Genomic DNA, 27849 nt, shown 5'->3' on the forward strand with positions numbered 1-27849 from the left:
CCGGCGCTGAGGATGCGGAGAGGGGGCCGCGCACCCTCTCCCCCCTTCTACTCCCCTTGCCAGTGCCGCCCCCGCCGCCGCTCGGCCTCCTGGCGCGCGGGCCCCAGCGCCTCCCTAGAGCGCCCTCTCGATCCCGGGCTGGACGCCGAGGGGGCGCACCGCAGATTTGGGGACCCCGAAGCTGGGGTCAAAGGGCAGTTTGACGCTGGTTTCTCCTGCGGGGCCGAAGGAGTGCCGGAATTTCAACTAAACCCTGTTTATAAGGACTCCAGGCCAGGACCTGATTGGCCTGCACGCTGGGGTCCGAAATTCCCTCCTCAACCCCCTGGGGGTGTGTGGGTGGGTGATCGAAGTCGAGAACACCAGCGACACTTTTTTTTTTAAACAAAACTTTATTGGTAATAGTTTTCAAATATGTTTACAACAGCACACTGTTCAAGAGGAAGTCTCGTCCTTCTCAGCACACAGGTTGAATCGCCCCCGAACCCACCCGGGGCCCCGTCCCAGGCCTGAGAACTCCTCCTGGGATGGGGAGAAGTTATGAGAGGGGGAAATAAGGGGATGAACGGGGTAGTCTCCACTTTTCTATTAAGAGAGAAAAATGCACAAATGAGACTGGGGGGAGACGTGATGGACAGCTGACAGCTAAGCCGGAGGAGGGGGACCCAGGATGGCAGAGGCGGAAGCTGGTGGGTGAGTAAAACAGGCAGCTCCTCCCCAGCAGCTCTAGCCTTGAACGCCGGGCCAAGACGTGGGGGCACTTGGCCTCTTCCGTGTCCTTTTGCAGATATGCCCTCCCCACTGAGCTGAGGGAAAGCTGGACATTAAAATCTAGTGGAGAATAAAATTAAGGAGTTGGGGGAAATTGCTGCTGGGAGGAAAGACTTGGGCTTGGGGCTCCCCCTCTGTCTTTTTGGGGGATGACTCCTCTTTGGCAGGGAGAGGGACAGCTGCTTTGTCTGGCTCTCAAAGCCCAAGGGTGAAGACAGGTCTGCTGGGGAAGAAGAGAGCGGAGGATTCCTAAAGGGGACTAGACCCTCGCAGGATTGGCAGAGAGGATCCCCCAGGGAGGGTCCCAGAGGAGATTAGCAGCTCAGCGGGGAGGTTCAAACCCCAGCGCCTCCCTTTCCAAAGTCAGTCTGCTTCTCATTAAAATGGATTGGGGAATGGGGGGACATGGGAGGGGTGGGAGTAGAGGAGGGAGGGAGGGAGGCACTGGTGGAACTTAAATAAGATTTTAAATCGTTTTTAAAAAAATTCTAGCAAGCAGCCCACTAAACATGTCACTAAAAATCTCTCCTTCCCAGGCAGGATTACTCCAAAGGGAAGGTTGGCGCTTTGTTCATTTGCCCTTAGCAAGTGGTGCCTGTGGTTGGGTGGGATGGGGGTGTGGGTGGGGGCTGGAGTTGAGTTTGAGCCCCTTTCCACACCCTGTCCCTGGATACACCAGCAAGACCTGGTCTGACTGGAGTTGAGGAACTCGTTTAAAACAGGCAGAAGTGGGCTGGGGTAGGGGCTGTGGGGGAGGAGGAAGGGAAAAATGGGAGGGGGGGGCCGGAGGGCAAAGGGGATGAGGGGGAGCAGCTGGTGTTTCTGTTCCTCCGATTATCTGGGCTTCCTGCTCCCCCTAACCCTGGAGGGTGGGGTGGGGGTGAAATTAGATGCAAGGAACTCTGGGGCCCTCTGGCTGTTCAATCCAACCCTCCCACCCCCCCCAACAACAACAACAAAAAAAGGAAAGAAATGAAAACCCATGGGGGCACAGGCACACCCCTAAAACTCATTAAACTCCTTGCCACACTTCTCATTGATGGAGACCCGGATTTCTTCTTCCTCATAGTCGTCAAAGTTACTCGTGTCCCCAGGGCCTTTAAACTTTGGTATGAAGGGAGCTTCCACCTGGAGAGGGATCAAAAACCACCCATACCTCAGCATTCAACATAATCATTATTACAACAATAAATGTGAATGGCCTAATGTTCAAGAGATAGTTACTCTGACTCAGGCCTGTGCTTAGCATTAGGTTATGGATTCCTCTTAACAACCAGAAATTCTACATGTAGCCAGCTCAAGGGGAAATTACTTCCCAGAGAGAGGCATCTTCTGCACTAGGTCATGGAATGGTCAAATGACACCAGAATTCCATTTCTAGATCCCACTGGCTCTAAGCACTCTACTCTAGGTTGCTCCTGTACCTCCCATGTTCTCTTCCCTTTCTTTCTTTCTTTCTATTTTGTTTTGAGACAGTCTCACTCTGTCATCCAGGCTGGAGTGCTTGGCTTACTGCAACCTTTGCCTCCCAGATTCAAGCAATTCTCCTGCTTCAGCCTCCTGAGTAGCTGAGATTACAAGCGCTTGGCACCATGCCCAGCTAATTTTTGTGTTTTTAGTAGAGATGGGGTTTCGCCATGTTGGCTAGGATGGTCTTGAACTTCTGACCTCAGGTGATTCACCCACCCTGGCGTCCCAAAGTGCTGGGATGACAGGCGTGAGCCTCTGAGCCTGGCCCTCTTCCCTTTCTATCTCTCTGTTGGTTGTCCTCCCTGACTCTTGGCCTGCCCCCAAATCTTCAGCAGGCTTAAGGAGGGGAGGCCCACCTTCCTCTGGTAGATGGCGATCCAGTCAGTCGTGGCAAACCACTTGTGGTTCTTGATATCGTTGACCCCATTCTTGAGGTTCCCAAAGCGCTTGGTGAGATCTACCTGCAGGAGGTTCCGCAGGAGGTCCTTCAAGTCAGAGCTGAAGTGGGAAGGGAACCGCACCTGGAGGAAGGGGTACAAGGACAGGGTGGGAAGCTGCTCTGGAACTTGGGGAGCCCAGGATGCTTCCTTCTCCATCCAGCAGTCCTACTGGGTGGGTGCCTCCAAAGCTGAGTGCCTGCTGGCATCCTGTAAAACAGCTCCTTGGGCCCACCCTAGAGTTTCTGGTTTAGGAAGTCTGATACTGTGGCCTGAGAATATGCATTTCTCAAACAACTTTTTAAAAATTAAAGAGCTAGTTACTCTAAGAAGTTTTTGGCTGGGCACAGTGGCTCACGCCTGTAATCCTAGCACTTTGGGAGGCTGAGGTGGGCAGATCACAAGGTCAGGAGTTTGAGACCAGCCTGGCCAACATGGTGAAACCCCAGCTCTACTAAAAATACAAAAATTAGCTGGGCATGGTGGTGCGTGCCTGTAGTCCCAGCTACTCCAGAGGCTGAAGCAGGAGAATTGCTTGAACCCAGAAGGTGGAGGTTGCAGTGAGCCGAGATTGTGCCACTGCACTCCAGCCTGGGCGACAGAGCAGGACTCTGTCTCAAAAAAAAAAAAGTGTTTGTAGAGACAGGGTCTCGCTACGATGCCCACGCTGGTCTCGAACTCCAAGGCTCAAATGATCCTGCTTCGGCATCACAAAGTACTGGGATTATATGCATGAACCACCACACCCAACAAGAATCTGCATTTTTTTTTTTTTCTTTGAGGCAGAGTCTCACTTTGTCACCCATGCTGGAGTGCAGTGGCGCAATCTCAGCTCATTGTAACCTCCGCCTCCTGGGTTCAACCAATTCTCCTGTCTCAGCCTCCCAAGTAGCTGGGATTACAGGCGCACGCCACGAGACCCAGCTAATTTTTATATTTTTACTAGAGACAGAGTTTTGCCATATTGGTCAGGCTGGTCTCGAACTCCTGACCTCAGGTGATCCACCCACCTTGGCCTCCCAAAGTGCTAGGATTACAGGTGTGAGCCATCGTGGCTGGCCCAAAAGTCTGCATTTCTAGCCAATTCCCCAGCAATAGTCCTGCTGGAAAGGAGTCCCCTTTAACAACCATAAGGCAAGTGCTATTATGGTTTCCATTTCAGAGAAGGGGAAACTGAGGCTTGGAAGGGTTAAAGAACTCTTCAAAGGTCACGCTGAGGAGTGGGACGGGGCAATTCCATCTCAGGTCTGTGGGACTCTAGAACTTGCATTCTCAGCTACTGCTGCCGTAAGCCATCTGTGCTGGGGTCTGTAGACTTCTGAAATAGTCATGCTTATGTTAAACGTTTTTCCCTCTCTCCCTGCCTAGCTAAGTCTCTTCCATTCTTTAAAGCCCAGCCCAACTCTTGTAGAAATCTTCCCCAAACGTTCTGAGTACATAGCCTTGTAGACAAGTCGTCACTGGAGTTATAGTTGCAAGAAATGACTTCTTGTTCCTGCTGTGCCTCTTACATGCTGTGTGACCTTGGCCATGGCCCTTAACCTCTCAGGGCTGCACGAGGAAGATAATACCACTGAGGGTGCGGGGGGACTGGAAAATGCTACAAAGAAGGGCATCATGTGCGTCTTCCCCTGTGGGATCTTCTGTGGCTTTTTTCTCCATTTTTTCCCACTCTGGGCCATTTTCTTGGCAATTTCTATTCGGCCTAGTGGCAAATGCCTCATCTTTCCTTTTCTTTTTTTCTTTTTTTTTTGAGAGATGGAGTCTTGCTCTGTTGCCCAGGCTGGAGTGGAGTGGTGCAATCTCAGCTCACTGCAACCTCCGCCTCCTGGGTTCAAGCAATTCTCTGCCTCAGCCTCCCTAGTGGCTGGGATTATAGGCACCCGTCACCATGCCTGGTTAATTTTTTGTATTTTTAGTAGAGATGGGGTTTCACCATTTTGGCCAGGCTGGTCTTGAACCCCTGACCTCGTGATCTACCTGCCTTGGCCTCCCAAAGTGCTGGGGTTACAGGTGTGAGGCACTGTGCCTGGCCTTCCATCTTTCCCTTTTAGTGATGCTATGTGTCTAACCAGAGAACCCCAGTTGCCTGAATTTTTTTAAGACAGGATCTGGCTCTTAGCCCAGGCTGGATTGCAGTGGTGCAATCACAGCTCATTGCAGCCTTGATCTTTTGGGCTCAAATGATCCTCCTGCCTCAGCCTCCCGATTAGCTGGGACTAGGGGTGCACCATCATGCCCAGCTAATTTTTAGATTTTATTTTTTAAAGAGATGGGGTCTGGCTATGTTGCCCTGGCTTGTCTGGAACTCCTGGCCTCAAGCCTCCACCTCCCAAGGTGGTGTGATTACAGGCGTGAGCCATTGCACCCAGCCCCAAAGTTTCAAAGCCAGCACTGGGCCCAGGCTGAGCCTGAGGGTGCTCCCACCGGGTGTGGTGACTCTGGGCCGACCAGAAGCTCCTATGTAGGAGATGCTGGACCAGGTCGGAGGATGGCTGGGTCCTCCCAGCAAGGTGGCTGAGCTGAGGGCAGAGGTGGGGTCCCCAACCTCTCTGGCCATCAGTGCCTATGATGACTCCTCTTACTCACTAAGGTGTGATCTTGGTCAGGACACATCTCTTTTCCCAGCCAGTTTCCTCACCTCTCCTACAGAGGGTGCCACCATCTCAGGGTGTGACTGAGGGGGGTGAATCTGGGGCCTGGCAGATGGCAGGCACTTTGCACCTGTCACAGATACAAGCTTACATGGTTTTACCACCCTTAATCTGAACTTTCAGAGTTTGACAAATCTGTGTTTTCGAGAGGAAGCATGGGCCTTAAACCCTAAGCGAGGGTCCTTCCTGGTGAGGCTGCAGACTGCACCTGGGAACCAAATACATCTTGGAACTTGCGAAAACTCACACTGACGGGGACAAGGAGAGGTGAGGAGGGTCGCCTGGCAAGGTGGTTTGTGTTTTGCAGCAGGGAAGTTCCCGTGAGGCTCGGGATTTTGGAAGCCCCTGGGATTCTGGAACCGTGGGGTTGGCGCTGGACAGCCAGGGGGCTCATGGTATTGGCACATCCAGCTTCACCACCTGGCCTGACTTACGGAACTTCTAGGTGATTCTGACAACAAGCAGGGCTCCCCAGAGAGTAGGATGGGTGAGCGGGGAAGGGACTGTCTCATTCTTTCAGGACTGTGCCCCTCATCCAGGCCTCACCTTTCCAGAGACGATCTTCTCATAGATCTGGATGGGCTGGTCTGCGAAGAAGGGCGGGTAGCCAGCGGCCATCTCATAGATAAGAACCCCTAGGGCCCACCAGTCCACAGCCTTGTTGTAGCCCTGGAGTGAGATTGGGAGGGAACAGGGTAAGGCGGGGGCGAGAGATAGCGAGCAGAGCCAGCCTCAGGGGAAGGGGAGGGCTGGGGAGGCGCCTACTTTGCTCAGGATGATCTCGGGGGCCAGGTACTCAGGGGTCCCACATAAGGTCCAAGTGCGGCCCTTCACACGCTTGGCGAAACCGAAGTCTGTCACCTGTGGGCACAAGAATAAGCAGTTGGCAGGGAGGGAGGGGCCAGGCCACGGCTTGCCCAGGGCTGCCCCTCGCCCGGCCTGGTGGACACCTGAATGTAGCCCTGCTGGTCGATGAGCAGATTCTCTGGCTTCAGGTCCCTGTAGATGAGATCCAGCGAGTGCAGATATTCGAAGGTCAGGACGATCTGGGCCGCGTAGAAACGGGCATGGGGCTCACTGATGGGGACAAACGGGGAGGTGAACGTCAATGGCCAGGCCCCAAAAGGGTCTAGCAGGTGGCCCTGCAGAGCCTCCCCCAGGGGAAGACACCCCCAGTCCAGCTGTCAGAAAGGCCAGGCACCTGATTCTTAGGTGGCCCGACCTGGGAAACAGCCTGTAGGTCCATCCACAGGGGAATGGAATCACAGACTGAGCTCTATTCATACAATGGAATTCCACTCAGCACCACCACCGCCAGCAGGACATTGCCTGCCTCCACTCCACAACGTGGCTGCATTTCAAACCGATTATGTTAAGTAAGAGAAGACACAAAAGAACACGAATGATTCCATTTATGTCATGTCCACACCCAGACAAAACAAAGGCACGGTGTTTGAAGTCAAAGGATGACTGCCTTTGTCGGGGACCTGACGTGTCAGGAGAGGGAGTCAGTCGGGCACATTAGCTCACGCCTGTAATCCCAATATTTTGGGGGGCTCAAGGTGAGCAGATCGCTTGAGCCCAGGAGTTCGAGACCAGCCTGGGCAGTACAGCAAGACCCCACCTTTGCTTATTATTGGAGGGAAAAAGAAGGGATTCAAGAGAATTTTCTGGGGAGATAGAAAAAGTTCCATATACTGTTTTGGATGGAGGTTAGGTGGCTGTGTACAACTGTCAACATTTGTGGAATGTAACACTGGAGATCTGTGCATTTTATTGTATATAAAGTGAATCTACAGCTATCTATCTAAAATACAACTACAGGGCCAGCACCATGGCTCAGACCTGTCACCACAGCACTTTGGGAGGCCGAGGGGTGCAGATCACCTGAGGTCAGGAGTTTGAGACCAGCCTGACCAACATGGAGAAACCCCGTCTCTACTAAAACTATGAAAATTAGTCAGGTGAGGTGGCCTGCACCTGTACTCCAGGCTACTCAGGAGGCTGAGATGGAGAATCGCTTGAACCCGAGAGGCAGAGGTTGCGGTGAGCCGAGATCGTGCCACCGAACTCTAGCCTGGGTGACAAGAACGAAACTCTATCTCAAGAAATAAAATAAAACAAAATGACATTTGTAAACTTACAAGTTTGTAAGTTAAAAAAATTTTTTTTCTTTGAGCAGGGTCTCTGTTACCCTGTCTGGAGTGTTGTAGTGTGATCGTGGCTCACTGCAGTCTTGACCTCCCAGGCTCAGCGTGTCTTTCCACCTCAGTGTCCCCACTAGCTGGGACTACAGGCATGTGCCACCATACCTGGCTAATTTTTTTTAAATTTATTTTTTGTGTAGATCGGGTCTCAATCTCCTGGGCTCTAGTGATCTGCTCACCTTGCCCTCTCAAAGTGGGGTTACAGGTGTGAGCCACAGTACCGGCCTGTGTCTTAAAGTTACACATTTATGTATATAGTTTTATTTTATGTATAAAAATATACATTAAAATCTATACATATAAAACTGTTGATCTATATAAAATAAAATAATTTTTTTTTTAAAAAAAGAGACAAAATCTCACTATGTAGCCCAGGCTGGTCTCAAATTCTTTTTTTTTTTTTTTTAATTCTTTTTTTCTTGAGATGGAGTTTCACTCTTGTTACCCAGGCTGGAGCACAATGGCATGATCTCGGCTCACTGCAACCTCCGCCTCCTGGGTTCAAACAATTCTCTTGCCTCAACCTCCTGAGTAGCTGGGACTACAGGCTTGCACCACCATGCCCAGCTAATTTTTGTATTTTTAGTAGAGACAGGGTTTCACCATGTTAACCAGGATGGTCTCGATCTCTTGACCTTGTGATCCACCTGCCTCGACCTCCCAAAGTGCTGGGATTATAGGCGTTAGCCACCATGCCCAGCCTTAATTTTTTTTTTTTTTTTTGTAGAGATGGGGTTTCACCATGTTGGCCAGGCTGGTCTCGAACTCCTGACCTCATGATCCGCCCACCTCGGTCTCCCAAAGTGCTGGGATTACAGAGGTGAGCCACTGTGCCCAACCTCAAATTCTTGAGCTCAAGTGATCTTCTGGCCTCAGCCTCAAGAATAGTGGGACTACAGATGCATGCCACTTTTGGGGGCTCAAAAAAAATGCACAAAATCACCAACTGCAATTTTTTTTTTTAAGACAGAGTTTCACTCTTGTTGCCCCAGGCTGGAGTGCAGTGGTATGATCTCACCGCCACTTCTGCCTCCCGGGTTCAAGCCATTCTCTTGCCTCAGCCTCCTGAGTAACTGGGATTGTAGGTGCATACCAACATGCCTGGCTGATTTTTTTGTATCTTGTAAAGACACAAGATTTTTTGTAACTTGTAAAGACAAGTTTCATCATGTTGGCCAGACTGGTCTCGAACTCCTGACCTCAGGTGGATCTACCTGCCTCGGCCTCCCAAAGTGCAGGGATTACAGGCGTGAGCCACTGCACCTGGCCAATTTTTTTTTTTTTTGAGATGGCATGTCGCTCTGTCACCAAAGCTGGAGTGCAGTGGTGTAACCTCAGCTCAATGCAATTTCTGTCTCAGGGTTCAAGCAATTCTCCTGCCTCAGCCTCCCAAGTAGCTGTGATTACAGGTACCCACCACCCCACCCAGCTAATTTTTGTATTTTTAGTAGAGACAGGATTTCACCATGTTGACCAGGCTGGTCTCGAACTCCTGACCTTAGGTGATCTGCCTGCCTCGGCCTCCCAAAGTGCTGGGATTACAGGCGAGAGCCACTGCGCCTGGCACCAGCTTCAATCTGGACACCTAAGTTGCCATGTTTGCTCTGTTTGGCTTTGTGGTGGTTGAAGTATCACTCATTTCTCAGCATAGGGGAAGCAGAAACCCACAGAGTTCTGGGAGCTCACTTGCGTGTTCAAGCATGCTGGACTCCTCTGCATCCCCAGGGGTCTTGGTCGTGCACTGCCACCTGTGGACACCCTGACAGCCTGGTGTGATGGGGGGGTGGCCCGCTTACCTGAACCTTCCAATCCGCCGTAGGTGTGAGAACATCTCCCCGCCAGGCACGTACTCCATGACCATGTATAAGTTTGAGTTGTCCTGTGGGAGGCAGCGGCTGATCAGGAGCCCACTCCCTGAACCTCCCACCATATCTGAAGGCCTTGGGGCCTCCCTGGCTGGTGTTCAAACATTAAATGACAACAGGGATCCTGGCTCCCCATAGGAATCATGTTCTAGGGACCAGGTGCTTTGCTGGCTGAACCCACATGTTGCATTTCATTCTGCCCAGGAAGCACGGTTGACCCTCATCCTACTGTCATAAAGGTGAAGGCGAGGGCTGACTCAGTGGTATGTCGGGACCTGGCTAGCCTGCCCTGGCTGGAGAGAGAGAACTCCGAAGTAGCTTGCTCTGGGAGCTTGAGTAAGGCTTTGAGGCCACAGTTTTGTCATCTGTAAAGCAGGACCATGATGGGCTGCAGAATTAGTGGGGCCCAAAATTAAAAAGGTGACCCTTGTTAGAAAGATTATTACAGAGGGCCAGGTGTGGTGGTTCATGCCCGTATAATCCCAGTACTTTGGGAGGCCGGGGTGGGTGGATCGCTAGAGCCTGGGAGTTTGAGACCAGCCTGGGTAACACAGTAAGAGCCCTGTCTATACGAAAATTAGCTGGGCATCATGGTGTGCACCTGCAGTTCCAGCTACTCAGGAGGCTGAGGTGGGAGGATCGCTGCAGTCCGGGAAGTGAAGGTTGCAGTGAGCTGTGATTACACCACTGCACTCCAGCCTGGGTGACAGAGTGAGACTCTGCCTTAAAAAAAAAATTAGGCTGGGCATAGTGGCTGAGGCCAGGGCGGGCAGATCACTTGAGGTCGGGAGTTTGAGACCAGCCTGAGCAAAATGGCAAAATCTTATCTCTATTAAAAATACAAAAATTAGCTGGACATAGTGGCATGCACCTGTAATCCCAGCTACTCAGAAGGCTGAGTCAGGAGAATTGCTTGAACCCGGGAGGTGGAGGTTGTAGTGAACTGAGATCACGCCACTGCACTCCTGCCTGAGCAACAGAGTGAGACTCTGTCTCAAAAAAAAAAAAAAAAAAAAAAAAAGAGAAAAAAATTATTAAGGGTCTCAAGGTAGCAGGAGCAGCAGCGGCAAAGCATTAAACCAGGTGTGGGGTCCCTTGAAGCGCAGGCCCTTGTGATTCTCTGGGTCAGGCAGCAATGAAATTGGCCCTGAGTGGTCTCTCCTGTTTCTCATGATCACAGCCTTGGATGGCTCCCAAAATGGCTCCCAAAGGGTACTCAAGATGTGGCTGGAACTGTCGCAACTCCACCAGGCTGGAACTGGTATGATCCCCATTTTACAGATGAGAACTGAGGCTCAGGGAGAGAAGTCCCTTGCTCAGGGCCACACATCGGGAAGTACTGAGCTGGGAACTGAATCCTGGCTGCCTGGGGCGAAGTTTGTGCTCCTGGCTGTGGGTCAGGCTCTTGCTGTAAACCAGGTGCTGATTTTGAGGGATGTTATTGAGGTTCGGTAACTTGCCAAGGGAATTAACTACAAACTGGCCAGTCCAGGAACTGAAGTGGGGTCCACCAGAGTCCCAGCCTGACTCCCATCCCCTGGTCTCCCTCCTCCAGCGATCTTCTTCCACAAAAGTGGGTGGCCACTGATTGTCCTCAGCTCTGACCCTAGCCCTGGGGGCCGGAAGGCTAGGACCCAATGCAGTGACCCCGTCCCTTGGCGCGGGGACCCCACCTTGAAGGAGAACTCCAGTCTGACGAGGAACGGAAAGTTGACGGCTTGCAGGATGCGCTTTTCATTCAGGGTGTGTTCTATCTGTTTCAGCTTTACCACCTGGGAAGGGTAGGAGGGGAGGGCAGAGAGGAAGGAGAGGTGAGAGGGGCCTCATTTCCCCTGATGCCTGGAACTAGCGGTGCCAGGGCCTGGCTGGGTCCTTCAGCCAGAATCATTTGCATGCCTGTGGCCTGTTGGGCCCGTGGCTGATGCTGAGGACACAGTGTAAGGGAGGCTAGAGGCTGCTTGTTCTTGCATGGCTCAGAGTTCAGGGCAAAGAATACATGGGTTACCCCCAGAGAGGTCAGAGCCATGATGGCAGGCATCTTGGGCTTGTGGAGAAGCAGCAGCCCCTAAGGAGCCCACATAAAGTACCTGGCATGGTTTGGGGGAGGGGGAACCAGAGAGGGCTTCCTGGAGGAAGGGGCAGCTGAGCTGAAATTGAAAAGACAGGCAGGAGAAGACCAAGAGGTGAGGGATTTAGGAACTGCCTTTCCATTGTCTAGAACATTCCACACAGCAACATGAACCTCAGCCATCAGCTGTCCCCTACAGCACATGACTTGAGCAGGTACCTGGCACCTAGTCTCTCACGGAATCAAAATAGGAGTCCTAGAGGCCCACACTGGGAGGATACCAGTTTAAAAGACCAGACATAGGCTGGTGCGGTGGCTCACGCCTATAATCCCAGCACTCTGGGAGGCCAAGGCGGGCGGATCACCTGAGGTAGGGAGTTCGAGACCAACCAGACCAACATAGAGAAACCCTGTTTCTGCTAAAAAAAAAAAAAAAATACAAAATTAGCTGGGCGTGGGGGCACATGCCTGTAGCCCCAGCTACTCAGGAGGCTGAGGCAGGAGAATCACTTGAACCGAGAAGGGGGAGGTTGCGGTGAGTCGAGATCATGCCATTGCACTCCAGCCTGGGCAACAAGAGCGAAACTCCGTCTCAAAAAAAAAAAAAAAAAAAACCAAACAAACAAATAAACATATCATTAGACCAGCTGCAGTGGCTTATGCCTGTAATCCCAGCACTTTGGGAGGCCAAAGTGGATGGGTCACCTGAGGTCAAGAGTTTGAGACCAGCCTGACCAACATGGCAAAACCCTATCTCTACTAAAAATACAAAAATTAGCTGGGCATGGTGGTGAACACCTGTAATTCCAGCTCCTTGGGAGGCTGAGGCACGAGAATTGCTTGACCCCAGGAGGCAGAGGTTGCAGTGAGCTGGGATCGCACCATTACACTCCAGCCTGGGCGACAAGAGCGAAACTCTGTCTCAAAAACAAAATAAAAATGGAACGCTTGATGTAGGGACTGGGTGACTTTCAGGCATGGTTGGAACATCTTGGGCACGTGAATCTGCTTTTTCAACTTCTCTATTTTTTCTCATCTTTCCAGGGAGAATTTACCATCAGAGTGGAGACCTGTTGTACGCATACGGTGGACACTGGTTTTAAAGATACTTTGGTACAGAGAAAGAGAAAACGTTTCCAAAATCATGGAGGACTGGAAAAAAACCTAAAGGAATGTAAACTGTCTCATTAATGATATTTCACATTGATATTCTATGAAAATGGTGACACTATAGCTATACTGGCTTAATTCAAACACATCATGCCGGGTGCGGGGGCGCACACCTATAATCCCAGCACTTTGGGAGGCTGAGGTGAGCAGATCACCTGAGGTCAGGAGTTCAAGACTAGCCTGGCCAACATGGTGAAACCCTTTCTCATTTTTTTTTTTTTTGAGATGGAGTCTCACCCTATCCCTCAGGCTGGAGTGCAATGGCACAATCTAGGCTCATGGCAACCTCTGCCTCCTGGGTTCCAGCAATGCTCCTGCTTCAGCCTCCCAAGTGGCTGGGGTTACAGGTGCCCGCCACCATGTCCAGATAATTTTGTTTTTTGCTCATTTTTGTATTTTCAGTGAGATGGGGTTTCACCATGTTGGCCAGGCTGGTCTTGAACTCCTGACCTCAGGTGATCCACTGACCTCAGCCTCCCAAACTGCTGGGATTACAGGCATGCGCCACCTTGCCTGGTGGTGAAACCCTTTCTCTATTAAAAATACAAACATTAGCCAGGCGTGGTGGTGCATGCCTGTAGTTCTAGCTACTTGGGAGGCTGAGGCAGGAAAATCACTTGAACCTGGAAGGTGGAAGTTGCAGTGAGCTGAGATGGCACCATTGCACTCCAGCCTGGGCAACCAACCAGACATATCATTAGGCCAGGTGCAGAGGCTCACACCTGTAATCCCAGCACTATGGGAGGCCAAAGTGGGTGGGTCACCTGAGGTCAGGAGTTTGAGACCAGCCTGACCAACATGGCAAAACCGCATCTCTACTAAAAATACAAAAATTAGCCAGGCATGGTGGTGGACACCTGTAATACCAGCTACTTGGGAGGCTGAGGCAGGAGAATCACTTGAACCAGGGAGGTGGAGGTTGCAGTGAGATGAGATCACACCATTGCACTCCAGCCTGGGCGACAAGAGTGAGACTCTCTCAAAAAACAAAACAAAACAACCCAAAACATGTCATTAAAATGAACTTCATGAATGTCACTAGTTTCTTTCACTTTCTTTTTTAATTACAGGTTTTTTTTTTTACAAGATAGGGTCTGACTGTTTTGTCTAGGCTGAGTTCAAACGACCCTCCCACCTCAGCCTCTTTAGTAAGTAGCTGGGACTGCAGGCGTGCGCCACCATGCCTCTTTTTACTGTTTTTGATGGAGCAAACCGTAAAGTAAAATCACTTCTGTGGCTTGGGTTACATTTCTATTGGTTACATTGCTGCTTTATAGCAGTGCCTGGTATTAAGTTAGGTCACAAAAATATTTGCAGGAAGAAAGTCCACGTAAACACCACTTCCCCCAAGAATGCTCTTGGCCTCCTCCCTTTGGGCTGGTGTCTGACTCTGTGTCACAGTGCCTGGCTTCGAATCCATGGCTGGCCTGGAGAGGGAGCCTTGGGAAAGCAGAATAAGGCCCTTCTGACCCCTGGAGATGGCATGTTATGGGGATTAGGGGAATAGTGGGTGAGCCTGGCATGGTGGCTCATGCCTGTAATCCCTGCACTTTGGGAGGCTGAGGTAGGAGGATCAGTTGAGGCCAGGAGTTCAAGACCAGCCTGGGCAATATAGCAAGACCCCCTGTCAGGCATGGTAGTGTGTGCTTGTAGTCCCAGCTACCAGGAGGATCGCTTGAGCTCAGGAGGTTCAGGCTGCAGTGAGCTCTGAGTGCATCACTACACTCCTGCTTGGGCCAACGGAATGAAACCCTGTCCCCTCCCCCGAAAACAAAGCAAGTGGCCAGGTGCGGTGGCTGATGCCTGTAATCCCAACACTTTGGGGGGCTGAGGCAAGTGGATCACCTGAGGTCAGGAGTTCAAGACCGTCCTGGCCAACATGGTGAAACACCATCTCTACTAAAAATACAAAAATTAGCCAGGCATGATGGTGGGCACCTGTAATCCCAGCTACTCAGGAGGCTGAGGCAGGACAATTGCTTGAATCCGGAAGGGGGAGGTTGCAGTGAGCTGAGATTGTACCACTGCACTCCAGCCTGAGTGACAGAGTGAGACTGTCTCAAAAAAGGCAAGTGAGTGAATGGGTGGAATGGGGACTCCAAAGAGTAGACATAGTCCAGGCCAAGGCCTGGCAGGCAGGACCTGAGCGGGGCGGGCCGGCTCACCTTCTGTTTGTCGAGGATCTTCATGGCATAGTGGTTCCCGGTCTCCTTGTGTTTCACCAGCATTACCCGCCCGAAGGAGCCCGTGCCGAGGGTCTTGATTCGTTCAAACTGATCCAAGTGGGCTGTGTTCTGTCGGCAGAGGGGTCAGCAGGCTCAGGGCATACCCTCCCTGCAGCCTCCCGGGCTAAGGTCTGGGGCATCCTCTCCACCACCGGCAGAGGGGGCCCCGGGGAGCACATGGGCTGAGCGGGGTGAGGACAGGGGGTGGAAAATCAAGATGGCAGAGATTCCTTAAGGCGGGTGGCAGGGGCCAGATCCGGCTCTGGCCTAGGGCCCGGGAGCTGCTGGCAGCTGTGCTGGGGGCAGGGGCGGGCCGTTGGAAGGGGTGGTGGGATAGGGGTGCCTGGGATTCGGCAGTCAGGTGTCTCCATGCAGGAGCCCCCATGGGCACCTAGGGAGTCAATGGGGAGGGTGTGGAGCCTTCCACGGGGTTCCTGAAATTCTAGCTGTGTCACAGGGACACAGCCAGGGGACTGGGGGGTCACCAGCTCACCCCTCCCTCCCTGGGCTCTGCACCTGGCAGCCTTACCTGAGCGGGACTTTCCCATTTTTTAAGAAAATCTTCTTTGGCTTTGGCTAAGAATTCTTTCACTGAAAGGGAGAGAAGGGAGAGTTAGAGAACCCCGTCGCGCCGAGGTGGGTTCAGGTGATTTCTGGGGAGATACTTGGTAGAAAGTGGGGTGCAGCTGCCTCAACCGGGAACCTGAGGTTCTGGTGCCTCTCAGGGCCCTGGTTGGGCCTCCCTTGCTCCAGAGAGGTGGGATCCAAACACCACTCCATGCAAAGTGGGGTACAGAGAGTCTCAGGGGGTCACTCCCAGGGGAACAGAGAGAGGCGTCCAGGCAGGCCAGCCCACCCCCACTCGCCCCAGTTCTGACCGACATTCCACGGCCAGGGCCGGCGCCAGCTGGGGTATTTATAGCCTTGGGATTTGGCGGTTCCTCCAGCGCCTTCTCTGGGGAGGCCGGGCCTGGGGTGGAGGCCTCAGGGGCTCGGGTAGCAGGCGCCCTTGGGGGGCTCAGCTGTCACCTTGGCCCCCAGCTGGCCCTGTTCTCTCTGTGCCAATCCCAAGGGCTTTGCTCCAGAGCTGGTTCAAGGGAAGTCCCTCCCGATGCCCACTCCTCGGCCCCACGGCACCCCAAGGTGAACATCGCCACCCAGCTAATGTTGAAAGTTCCCCGGCCGGCCGCTGTCCACACTGTCTCATCTGAATGCCTTGCCAGCCTGTCTTGTATCCACGGCCTCCATTTAGCAACCCAGGAAACAGGCTTGAAAACCGTCATTCTCATCTCTGCTGAGACACAGCCCAGCAAAGCAGCTGTGGGCCAAGACCTGGAGACAAGATCCAGTTCAGAGCCCAGCCTGGTCTCCGATGAACTTCATGACTTTGGGCAACTGATCTTACCTCTCTAGGCCTCAGTTTTCCTCATCTGCAAAATGGGGTAGTTTTGAGGAATGAACGAGTTCATCTTGGCAAAGGGGGTTAGACAGTGGCCCACATGATGTTAGTGCCAGATAAATGTCAGCTATTATTATTTTATTTATTTATTTATTTATTTTTTAGAGACAGAGTTTTGCTCTCTCGCTCAGGCTGGAGTGCAGTGGTGTGATCTCCGCTCACTGCAACCTCTGCCTCCTGGGTTCAAGCGATTTTCCTGCCTCAGCCTCCTGAGTAGCTGGGATTTCAGGCACCCACCACCATGCCTGGCTAACTTTTGTATTTTTAGTAAAGACAGGGTTTCACCATGTTGGCCAGGCTGTCACAAACTCCTGACCTCAGGTGATCTGCCCACCTTGGCCTCCCAAAGTGCTGGGATTACAGATGTGAGCCATCGTGCTGGCCTACTATTTTTTAATTGAAGTATAAAATATGGGAAGACAGGCCAGGTACAGTGGCTGATGTCTGTAATCCCAGAACTTTGGGAGGTTGAGGCAGGTGGATCACTAGGTCAGGAGTTCAAGACCAGCTTGGTCAATGCAGTGAAACACCGTTTCTACCAAAAGTGCAAAAAAATTAGCCAGGCATGGTGGCACGCACCTGTAATCCCAGCTACTTGGGAGGCTGAGGCAGGAGAATCACTAGGACCAGGGAGGCTGAGGCAGGAGAATCACTTGGACCAGGAGGCAGAGGTTGCAGTGAGCTGAGATCACACCATTGCACTCTAGCCTGGGTGACAGAGCAAGGCCCTGTCTTCAAAAAAAAAAAAAAAAAATTACCCAGGTATGGTGGCACATGCCTGTAATTCTAGCTACTCAGGAGGCTACGGCAGAAGAACTGCTTGAACCCAGGAGGCGGAGTTTGCAGTCAGCCGAGATCGCACCACTGCACTCCAGTTTAGGTAACAGCAAGACTTGGTCTTGGAAAAAATAATTAAATAAATAAATAATTTTTAAAAGGGCAGATGTGGTGGCTCATGCCTGTAATCCCAGCACTTTGGGAGGCCGAGGCGGGCAGATCACCTGAGGTCAGGAGTTCAAGATGATCCTGGCCAACATGGTGAAACCCCATCTCTACTAAACAAATATACAAAAATGAGCCAGGCATGGTGGCAGGCGCCTGTAATCCTAGCTACTTGGGAGGCTGAGGCAGGGGAATTGCTTGAACCCACGGGGTGAAGATTGCAGTGAGCCAAGATTGCACCATTGCACTCCAGACTGGCAGACAGGAGTGAGACTGAGTCTTAGAAAAATAAAAATAAAAAAGCAAAAATAAATAAATATGGGGAGAGACGGGGCAAGGTGGTTCATGTCTGTAATTCCAGCACTTTGGGAGGCCGAGGCGGTTGGATCACTTGAGGTCATGAGTTTGTAACCAGCCTGGCCAACATGGTGAAATCCCATGTCTATTAAAAATACAAAAATTCGCCGGGCATGGTGGTGGGTGCCTGTAATCCCAGCTATTTGGGAGGCTGAGGCAGGAAGATCTCTTGAACCTGGGAGGTGGAGGTTGCAGTGAGTGGAGATCATGCTGCTGCACTCCAGCCTGGGGGACAGAGTAAGACTCTGTCTCAGAAAAGTTCCAGCTACTCAGGAGGCTGAGGCAGGAAGATCATTTAAAGCCTGGGAGATTGAGGTTGCAGTGGGCTGTGATCATACCACTACACTTTAGCCTCAGCGGCACAGTGAGACTGTCTCAAAAAAATAATTATACCCTGGGAGGCCAAGATGGAGGGATTGCTTGAATACAGGAGCCCAAGACCAGCCTGGACAACATCAAAACCCTGTCTCTACAAAAAATAAAAAGCATTGGCCAGGTGCGGTGGCTCACACCTGTAATCCCAGGACTTTGGGAGGTTGAGGTGGGTGGATCACCTGAGGTAAGAGTTCGAGACCAGCCTGACCAACATAGTGAAACCCCATCTCTACTAAAAATATAAAAATTAGCCGGGCGTGGTGGAATATGCCTATAATCCCAGCTACTTGGGAGGCTGAGGCAGGAGAATCATTTGAACCCAGGAAGTGGAGGTTGCAGTGAGCTAAGACTGTGATATTGCACTCCAGCCTGGGCAAGAAGAGGGAAACTCCATCTCAAAAAAATAAAAAATAAAAAATAAATTAGCTGGGTGTAGTGGTGGGCACCTGTAGCTTTAGCTACTCAGAAGGTAGCGGTGGCAGGGCTGCTCAAGCCCGGGAGGTCGAGGCTGCAGTGAGCCGTGGCTGAGCCTGCACTCCAGGCTGGATGACAGAGTGAGGCCCTGTCTCAAAACAAACAAACAAACAAAAAAGAAAGTAGTAATAATAATAAGAAAACAAATGAGGGGATACATTGAGTGCTCGAATTTTAAATGTGCAGCCTGAGAGATTCTTACACTATGGACTTGTCCTTTTAACCACCACCTAGGGCTACAAGGGACCAGCCCTCACTGTGTTTTCTATGCTTTGTTCTGACCCTATGGGGTGGGAGCTGCTGTTATTCCCACTGTACACAGGAGAAGACTGATCAGGTCTGCGGTCACCTGCCTGCCCCAACTTCCCATGAGATTAACTATTTCACTGCCAACTCAGCCGCTGGTTTCAGCACCAAGTCTAGTGCACCAGGGTGGCCAATGTGGGCAGAGCTGTCTTCAACCCCCTGATGTTCCTGGGTTTGCTACCACTCTGAGGGGCCCCATGCATCTGCACTTTGGGACTGCTGGTCGTCTACCTGCCAGGAATCCCACATGGTCTTCTGAGAAGGGGGAACCACCCTCACTACTTGTCCCCAAGGCTCTCCCTCAGCATTTAGAGAGCAGAGCCCTCACTGGGCTAGAAAGTGGTAGACTGCGGCCGGGCGCGGTGGCTCACACCTGTAATCCCAGCACTTGGGGAGGCCAAGGAGGGTGGATCACAAGGTCAAGAGATCGAGACCATCCTGGTCAACAAGGTGAAACCCCGTCTCTACTCAAAATAAAAAAATTAGCTGGGCATGGTAGCACATGCCCGTAATCCCAGCTACTCAGGAGGCTGAGGCAGGAGAATTGCTTGAACTCAGGAGGCGGAGGTTGTGGTAAGCCGGGATCGTGCCATTGCACTCCAGCCTGGGTAACAAGAGTGAAACTCCGTCTCAAAAAAAAAAAAAAGAAAGAAAGTGGTAGACTGGGTCAGGCGCAGTGGCTCCCCGCCTTTAAACCCAGCACTTTGTGAGGCTGAAGCGGGCGGATGGATCACAAGGTCAGGAGTTCGAGACCAGCGTGACTAATGTGGTGAAACCCCATCTCTACTAAAAATACAAAAATTAGCTGGGCATGGTGGTGTACGCCTGTAATCCCAGCTACTCAGGAGGCTGAAGCGGGAGAATTGCTTGAACCCGGGAGGTGGAGGTTGCAGTAAGTTGAGATCACGCCACTGCACCCAGTCTGGGTGACAAAATGAGACTCCATCCCAAAAAAGGAAAAAAAAAGTGGCAGATTGGGGAGGAGAAAGACTGTGGTCAAGAAGGCCCCAGAAAGAATGACTAGGCCAAGAGGGGACAGGCAGTGAAGGGCCAGGAATCCTAGGTGGGTGTCTGGCTGGGCTACCAACTAGCCCAGCAGCCTCTCTGAGCCTGGTGGCTGCACCGAATCCAGTGCTTTCACTAGCAGAACGTTTGTGTGTTTTGTTTTGAGATGCGGTCTCGCTATGTTGCCCAGACTGGTCTCCAACTTTTGGCCTCAATGGATTCGTCTGATGTTAGCCTCCCAAAGTGCTGCTATTACAGGTGTGAGCCACCACGCCCGGCCTCACAAACAGAACCTTTGTGACACAAAACATCTTCCTTGGAAACCTCCAAATAATCCATATAGAACTCAGCACTGAGTGGGGAGGGTGGAGGGTACCCTCCTGGGACTCTACCTTCACCCACACAAGAAGGCAGAGAGGTGCCGGGCTTGAAAGGAATCCAAAAGGCCTGGTCTGTTTTCCCTTTTCTCTTAACAAAAAGGAAAGAATTGCTGAATCCTCCACCTCCCTGACTCTAAGCGCAGGGCCTCTGGCTGTCCGCTGGTGCTCCCTGACTCTGAGTGCCCAGCCTCTGGCTGTCTGCTGGTGCTCCCTGACTCTGAGTGCCCAGCCTCTGGCTGTCCACTGGTGCTCCATGGAGTGGCTCCACAGGGTGCTTTGCTCTTAGCACCGCCCTTCTCTGGCCTCTCAAAGGACAGGCGTGCCCAGGCTCTGTCCCTTCTGGTGCCACTATGGCCCTGTTAGCTTGTCAGATTTGGGGATGGGGCATGGGGGAGGCCAGTGCCAGGAGGAGTAGGAGACAGAGAGGGATGATGGGGGGGTAACCTCCATCACGAGCCCCCCCACTCACCTCTGCTTCCTGTCTCTTCCAGCAGAGGGTGGAATAAAGGGTAGTTGGGATGGGGTGACCTGGGGGCCTCCTGCCCCCTGGCCAGGGAGGCTCAGGGTGCTGGCTTTGGCTTAGGCTCCCGGAAGGTGTGGTGCAGGTAACTCAGGAAACGGACAGCCAGGTGGACCCAGAGGAGCAACTGCAGCCACAGCTGGAAGGTGGTCTCCGAGTCCTCGCTCTGGCTGCTGCCTGATCCCAGGTCCATCCCCAGCCCCCCCGGGCTCTCCCTGGAATCTTCCTTTTGCTGAGAAACCAGGAAAATGCAGAGCCTCTAAGTCAGCTTCCTTGGAAAGGCCTCGGGGGACCAGGGAGGAGGAGCTGGTTGCCACAGAAGCATTTAAAGGTACCTGCTCCAAGCTGGCCAAGGTTTGCAGAGGGCTTCCTTGGCAGGAGGCAATGGGAAGAGTCTCCCGAGGGTGTCCCTCTGACTGGCCTGCATGTCCTGGGGCAGAGTGATAAAGCTAACTTCCCTTTCCAGGGACTTCACTGCTCAAGGGATGCCAGGCCTGGCCTTCCTCAGTGGGCATGGGACTGTCCAGAGGACAGCGCCCGATGTGCCCAGAGCAGCGCCCACTGGGCGGCGGGGAAGGAGTTAAGGTTCAGGATCACGAAACAGTCAGAGACTCCCTGGGGGCTAAAATGGTCCCAGAGCTCCCTTAATTTGCTGAAAGAACAGCTGTAAAGAAAGGTTTCGGGTGGGGGGGGGGGGAGACAAGAGCCACCATGCCTTCTCCCCGAACTCCCTTTCACCATGGAACCCCCAAATCCTGCTATCCCCAGAGAGAAAATGGGTACGTCCGGCTCTTTGTTTTGCTCCTATGCGGGGGCAGAGAGGGGAACGGCATCCCAGGATGTCCTTGGCCTCTGTCAAACCTTGCCCTGTGCTTGGCTCTACTCTCGGCCATGAAAGTCCAAACCGGAAATGAGCGGCTAAACCCAGGGTTGGGGGAGGGGGAGCAGCCTTGACCATCTTTCTCCTTCTTTCCAGATTCCAAAAGAAGTGGAGGGTCAGTGGCAGCTTCTCTCAGAGTGCCTGGCACCCAGGATCCCTGCTAGCCACAGGAAGTGGCAGAGGAGGGTAACCCAGTCAGCTGCTGGCCTATACAACCTGCCACCCTGCCCACATCTTCCATATAGGGGGTGCCAGCTCCCACTCTGGTCCAGATTCTACTTGGGCTGATAGAGAAAACTCAAGATACTCCTTCAAAAGCCAGACCACAGCAGAAAGCAGAAGTCTAGAAACTTGCCCTGGGAATGGGGAATTGCAACAGCAGAATGTCAATTTGGGCAAGGGGCTCGGGGTCGCTCTCGGAAGGAGCCCAGCCTCAGAACCCCCTTCCTCCAGACAACAATCTCAGACCCTCTGACCTTTGAAATATGGCTGTCCTGGGAGTTCTGGGGCAAGAATGCCCAGCCTGGGCTGGGCCACCCTATTCCAGGCTGGCTGATTCCTCCAGTGGAGCTGGATTCCCCGCTCTGGGCTTACCATGCCACAAGTCTGAGCTGGACCCCAACACTGGGTTGGAACGACCCCCATTCTGGACTGGATGATCCCCAGTCTGAGGTGGATACCAACACTGGGATGGCCAGTCTCACATTCTGAGCTGATCCGCAACACTGGGCTGGTCCGCCCCACGATCCCTCTCTGAGCTGGACTCCCTCGCTGAACTGGGCAACCCATCCCCTCTGCTCTTCCCCAGGCCGCACAGGCTGGGGGTGTACAGGAAGCATTTCCAGGGCCAGCCAGGGGTCCACATCCTCCTCTTCACCTGCGCCCCAGACCCCGCTGCAGCTCCTCCCTGATTTGAGGGACGGAGTGTGTCTGGGAAGTTGCTATAGCAACACCGCTCTGCCTCACCGTTGCTGGAGTTGGAAGCCATCATTCCGTCCTGCTCTCTGGGCACCAGGACTACGGTGGCTGGGAAGGCTCATGAGACCTGCCGTGCCGGCTTGGCTGGCCATCTCCATAACCCTGCCTACAGGGGGAGCTAGGGAGCTGTGGGGTGGGAGCAGGAAGAAAAACCCAACCCAGAGACAGCTGAGTAAGGAGGAGGAACAGATAGGACCCTCTGAGTTTCTGCAGAGGCGCTCGGGCTAAGGCGAAAGCTGCCTTCACAAGACCCTCTTGGGCACCCATACAACTGCCAAGGTACAGAAGGCGTTTGGCAGTCTTAGGCATCCATGGGATGTTACACGGCACCAGTTCTTCCTATCTAGGGTCTTCTTGGGGGTGCTTTTCTCTCTTTGCCAAGATCTGCTTGTGTCCCAGGGATTGGGGTGGCTCCCTTTAACCTCTTCCTCTGTGGGCCAGGTCCCAGGGGTATCTTCAGCCAGTGCCAGCCACAACCTGAGCCCCACTTGGCTGTCTGATCTGGGCACCAGCCCCCTGGGGCCGTTGCTCTCTCTCCATTCTTCCAGCTTGGCCAGAGCCTGGGGCTTAGTCTTTTTTCTTTAGCTCTACCCATGGCTTTGCCATCTTTGGGTGCGGATTCCCCACATTCCACTCCAGGGCTCATGCTAGACCCCTGCCTTCTTGGGAGGAGGCAGACTCTGTCCTGCCCTGGCACAAAAGATGGTACCACAGGGGACTGACTACAGGATGCTTAACTGGTGCCTCCCAAGGTCTGGACATTCTCCTGACCCTAGTCGGGCCGGCATCTGGCAGATGAAATCCAGGTGCCCCCTGCAGGCTGGCCTGGCTACTGCCCCCGCCCCTGCCCCATCCTTACAAGAGGGCAAATTTTGTCTAACTCCATCTTGTCAGAATCAGAGTGCCTCAAAGCAGAGGGACTTCCTTCCTCATCTTATTTCCTTATCTGGGAGCCTCTGGGAGGAAGTACAGCTTCGGGTGTTTCCCAAAGTGTGACATGGTCCCATTGGCAGAACATGACATGATTTTCAGTATGTTTCATTTATCTAGTTACACTGTATTTTAATGTGTATCAGAGAAAATATAACTGGTATAGCAAACCCAAGATTTCATTGATATTATTGTTTAGAAAGAGCTCAAAGTTTACATCTGAAAAGAAGTGAGAAAAATTTTTATTATTTTAAATTAAAGAAAATATGATAAAAGTAAAAATCTGGGAGGCAGCTGAAGAATGTCAGAGTTGGGAAATTCTGGGATTCAGGAAGTTTGCTGGTAGATGGATCTGGATGTGAATCCTGCCTCTGTGACATCACCTATGTCATGGATGTCATTTCTTTCTTCCTTTTTTTTTTTGAGACGGAGTCTTGCTCTGTTGCCAAGCTGGAGTGCAGTGGCACGATCTCAGCTCACTGCAACCTCCATCTCCCAGGTTCAAGCGATTCCCCTGCCTCAGCCTCCCGAGTAGCTGGGACTACAGGCGTGCGCCACCACACCCAGCTTATTTTCTTGTATTTTAGTAGAGACGGGGTTTCACCATGACCAAGATGGTCTCGATCTCCTGATCTCATGATTCACCTGCCTCGGCCTCCCAAAGTGCTGGGATTACAGGCATGAGCCACTGTGCTCGGCCCGTCATGGATGTCATTTATATCAGAGGGCTCCTTTGAAAATCTGGATAACAGCCCGTTATGAAAGTCACCAGAGTAGATGTATCTATCCGCCTGGCCATTTGGCCAGTGGTGCAGCCTAGACGCCCAATAAATAGTAGCTCTATTTCAGTGATCATTCATTCCTGGGTGTCTGACCTGTGCCCTGAGAGAATCAGCGGTTCCTTCCAGAGCCTCTGATCTTTTTCCTGGGATCCTTTTCTTTGTGCGGCTTTCCACCCCCGACCACGTGTCTGATAGCCTTGAAGGTTTCACAGGACTGTCATCTCCCCAACTTCCAGTGGAGCCACCGCAATACATTGCTGCCCGCCTCTACCTTCCACCTCCCAGCTGGCCTCACCTGCTGGGGGCCTGGCTCCTCCCCCTCTGCCTAGTCCCCTCCAAGCTCATGCCCGGACCTTTTTTGGACACCACCCACCTGCTCCTCGGTCATCAAGCACTCAGCTATGGGCACTTCCCTCCCCGGCCCCCTCCCATTGGTGACATGTCAGGCCTCTTCATGGTTGCTCTGTGACTCTGAGTTCTGCTATTTGAATCCATATGGGAATAAAGTTCCCTGGCTTTCATCCCTTTCAGGGAGGGGGCATTCCGAGAACTCAGATGCTGGGGTTTGAGACCCAAAATTGGCCTGCCTTTTCAGTTCCGAACTATTTCTGGGTAATCAGACGGGATCCCAGTCCCTTCCAGCTTTCAGACTGGAGTGAGAACAATTTAAGAGCTGGAAGCACTGGGAATGGGTTTTAAGACCATTTCTGAGGGTATTTCCAGATACAGAATCTCCTCTGGCTGGCTGGAAAAGGCCAACAGCATTTGGGGGCAAGTGGGTAAAACAGGTCTCTCCCTGGCTGAGTGCTGGGAATGATCAGAATCTATTTGTTCCTTGGCAAAACAAATCACTAGACGTCACCCATTACTCTCTTTGACCGCCTCCACCTCCCCAGTGCTCTTTCTGACCATCCCAATTCAAAGCGAACGAACCTCGCTAAACCCAGACACTTTTCATCTCAAGCCAGGAGCGGTGGAAGAAGCCCCAGGGACTGGGTGAATGACGAAGCCTCAGTTGGGAAACAACCATTTATTGAGAGGCCCTCCAAGGAGCCTAAGGCTCACTGCAAGGCAGGAACCGCGAGGGGGCTCTGGCACCGCCCCCTACCCCAACGCAGGAAAGACGACGCAATGAATCCCAACAAGACCAGCTCAAACTTGGCTTTGGAAGCACTTAAGCAGTTCTCTAGGTTCATAAACAGTCTGCTACCCAGCCAGGAACAGACGCTTCCTTGGAGGACGGAGCACAAGCAGAGAAGCAGAGTGACAGAGTGACAGGATGAGAGAGACAGAGGGACCCAGAAAGATCCTGTCCCCCATGCCAAGTGACACAGAAGAAAAAAACAGTGCTGGAGGTGGGCCTGGGAAAAGCTCAGGGGGCAGGGTGGGTTTGGAAGGGGGGCCTGTGCTAAGGTGAAGAGGGGAAGGGCAGGAGAAAGATGGCGGGGGCTGGAGGGGGGAGGGGTGTGGTCACCAAGTGGCCAAGGTCCCTGCGCGGTGGAGGCAGAGAGACCCCATCTCATTCCCAAACTGGCAGAAACCTGGGTCGGGGTCAGGCAGAGGATCCCATGGGAGAGGTGAGTGAGGAAGTGGGGGGGATTAGAATCTGGGGAGAGGGGCCAGGAAAGGAGGGGTAGGCTGGTGTCAGGGCCCCGTGTGGGGCCCCAGCGGTCATACGTGCCATGGTTGGCAGTGACAGCTGGGGGGGAGCACGGTCTTTGCAGTGTGGGGCGGCCCTAGAGGAAGGGGACCCCTACAGGGGGTACTCTGCGGGCCCGTGGGCCCCAGCCTTGGACAGGCCGGGGCAAGGGGCGCTGGGGGGTAGGCAGAGAGGAATGGGGGGGCCTCGTGGGGGGAGGGGCCAGGCGGTGATGGACAAGGCCGGGGCTGGCAGCGCAGGGCCGGGATCGGGGTCACGGCCCGGGCACTCACCGCTCTCCTGCTCGCTGCCCTTCTTGGCGGCGGCGGCGTTGCCCATCGCGGCGGCGGCGGCCGGGGCCGGTCCCGGAGCTGCGGCGTTGCGGGTGCTGGCGGCGGCCGGCGGCCCCGGAGCGCGCTGGGCGGCGGCGGCGGCGGCCCTCGGGCTGGCTGCGCTAGCTGCGGCGCCGCGACCCCCGCCCAGCCCCTGCTTCCCGCGTCTCTCCGCGCCCGCCCGCCCGGGAACCTCAGCCCAAGTCCGCTGCTGCCGTCCGTGACGCCCCCGCAGCCCGCCGCTCATTGGCCTAGGACGCCCTGACTGACGGCTCCGCGCCGTCGTCCATTGGTCATCCCTCGGGAAGGCCGCGCCGCTATAGGCTCTCAGCCTCGTGACGTATACCGGGGACTCTCGGCCATTCACACACTCGCGAGGCCGCAGCTGGGCGGGCAGACGAGTCTGATTGGTCAAGAAGCTGGAAAGGGCCCGGGGTCCGCCCCGCGAGGCCACCGATTGGCGGAGGCGCGCTGTCCCGCAAACCCCCAGTAGAACGCTCAGTGTCAATCCGGGGGTGAGAGGGCGGGGCGGAGGCGCAGTCTGCGGGCCCCGGCCGGCTGGGCGGAGCGGCGGAGGCTGGCGGGCGGCCGCGCAGCACTCGGAGGCTCAGGAGGCGGCTCCGGCGGGCTCCCGGCCGGCCCCGCGCACGCCGCAGTCCCCCGCCCCCGCCCAGTGCGGCAGCGGCTGTCGGCCAGCTGGGGTTGGCGCCGCGGCCTGCCCGGCGCAGCCGCTGTCCACCTGCCAGTGGGGGAGGAGAGCGGCCGGCGCGCGGGTCAGAGGTTGCCCGGTCGCCGCCGGCGTCATTCATAAGGCCTGGCGCTGGGCAGTCGTGGTGGCCAGGCCTGCTTGGGGGCCAGGCCGCGGAGGCTCCTGGGTTTTCCCAGCCGCAGGCAGGAGGATGCCGGCCCCGGCGCAAGGGGTGGCTGAGAGGGGGCGCTCCGTGTCCACCCCTTTGCTGGGCCCCAGTCCTGGGCTCCTGCCAGTAGTAAGAGCTGGCACCTACTTAACGCTCCTTCGCACCATACTCCCATCGCGTAGGTGCTACCATCATCACTCCCATTGCACAGATGAAGAATCTGGGGTACAGCCAGGCAGATTCCCTACTCACATTCCCTGTCTGTTTCCTGTCTGGGCAATGCAAAGGGAACCTGCCCCTTCCTTCGGGATTCTCTTTCAGTACGCACCTAGCCAAGGACAGTCTGGGTTTCCCAACTGCGACACTACTGACAGCGGAGGTGGGGCTGGATCATTCTCTGCTGGGGGGTGTCTTGTGCACCACTAGGTGTTAAACAACATCCCCGCCTCTACCCACTGGGTGCTAGTAGCCCCTCCTATTCCTGCTGGCCGTGGCAACCACCGTCTCCCGACGTTGGTGAATGTGCTCTTGCGGGGCAGAACTGCTCCTGATTGAGAAGCACTGATGAGGAGTGCTTTTTACATTATTTTTTAATATAAAAACATTTTAACATACAAACAGCAATCACAACAGCATCCACATGGCAGCGAGGGGACCGGGGCACTGCCAGGGGACGGGAGAAGGCAGGTCACCTGGACTCGGGAGGGCTAGCTGGGCTCAGAACTACAAGCCCATCTGCTGGTTAGACTTGAACAGCCCACACCCG

The 27849-nt window shown here is 53.6% G+C and overlaps 2 protein-coding genes across 3 annotated transcripts; both read right to left on the reverse strand.

The window, feature by feature from the left end:
- Positions 1-372: 372 nt before the first annotated feature.
- PRKACA (protein kinase cAMP-activated catalytic subunit alpha) lies at positions 373-26433 on the reverse strand. 2 transcript variants are annotated; one of them, XM_035285203.3, is made up of 10 exons: positions 26188-26433; positions 15397-15458; positions 14808-14936; positions 11078-11176; positions 9336-9418; positions 6283-6409; positions 6098-6193; positions 5879-6001; positions 2598-2762; positions 373-1899 (listed from the first exon to the last, which is right to left on the reverse strand). In XM_035285203.3, exons 1-10 carry the CDS (start codon positions 26231-26233, stop codon positions 1774-1776), a joined length of 1056 nt encoding a protein of 351 aa, XP_035141094.3. In that variant the 5' UTR covers positions 26234-26433; the 3' UTR covers positions 373-1773. The 2 variants fall into 2 exon arrangements, with proteins under 2 accessions (XP_035141094.3, XP_078216906.1); XM_078360780.1 differs by lacking the exon at positions 26188-26433 and adding an exon at positions 22532-22584.
- Positions 20577-20937, reverse strand: SMIM46 (small integral membrane protein 46). The gene has a single exon (XM_078360782.1). The coding sequence runs from the start codon at positions 20876-20878 to the stop codon at positions 20726-20728; it is 153 nt and encodes a 50-aa protein (XP_078216908.1). The 5' UTR covers positions 20879-20937; the 3' UTR covers positions 20577-20725.
- Positions 26434-27849: the final 1416 nt, after the last annotated feature.

Source organism: Callithrix jacchus, chromosome 22, assembly GCF_049354715.1.
Source record: "Callithrix jacchus isolate 240 chromosome 22, calJac240_pri, whole genome shotgun sequence".
In the NCBI taxonomy this organism is placed as follows: Eukaryota; Metazoa; Chordata; class Mammalia; order Primates; family Cebidae; genus Callithrix; species Callithrix jacchus.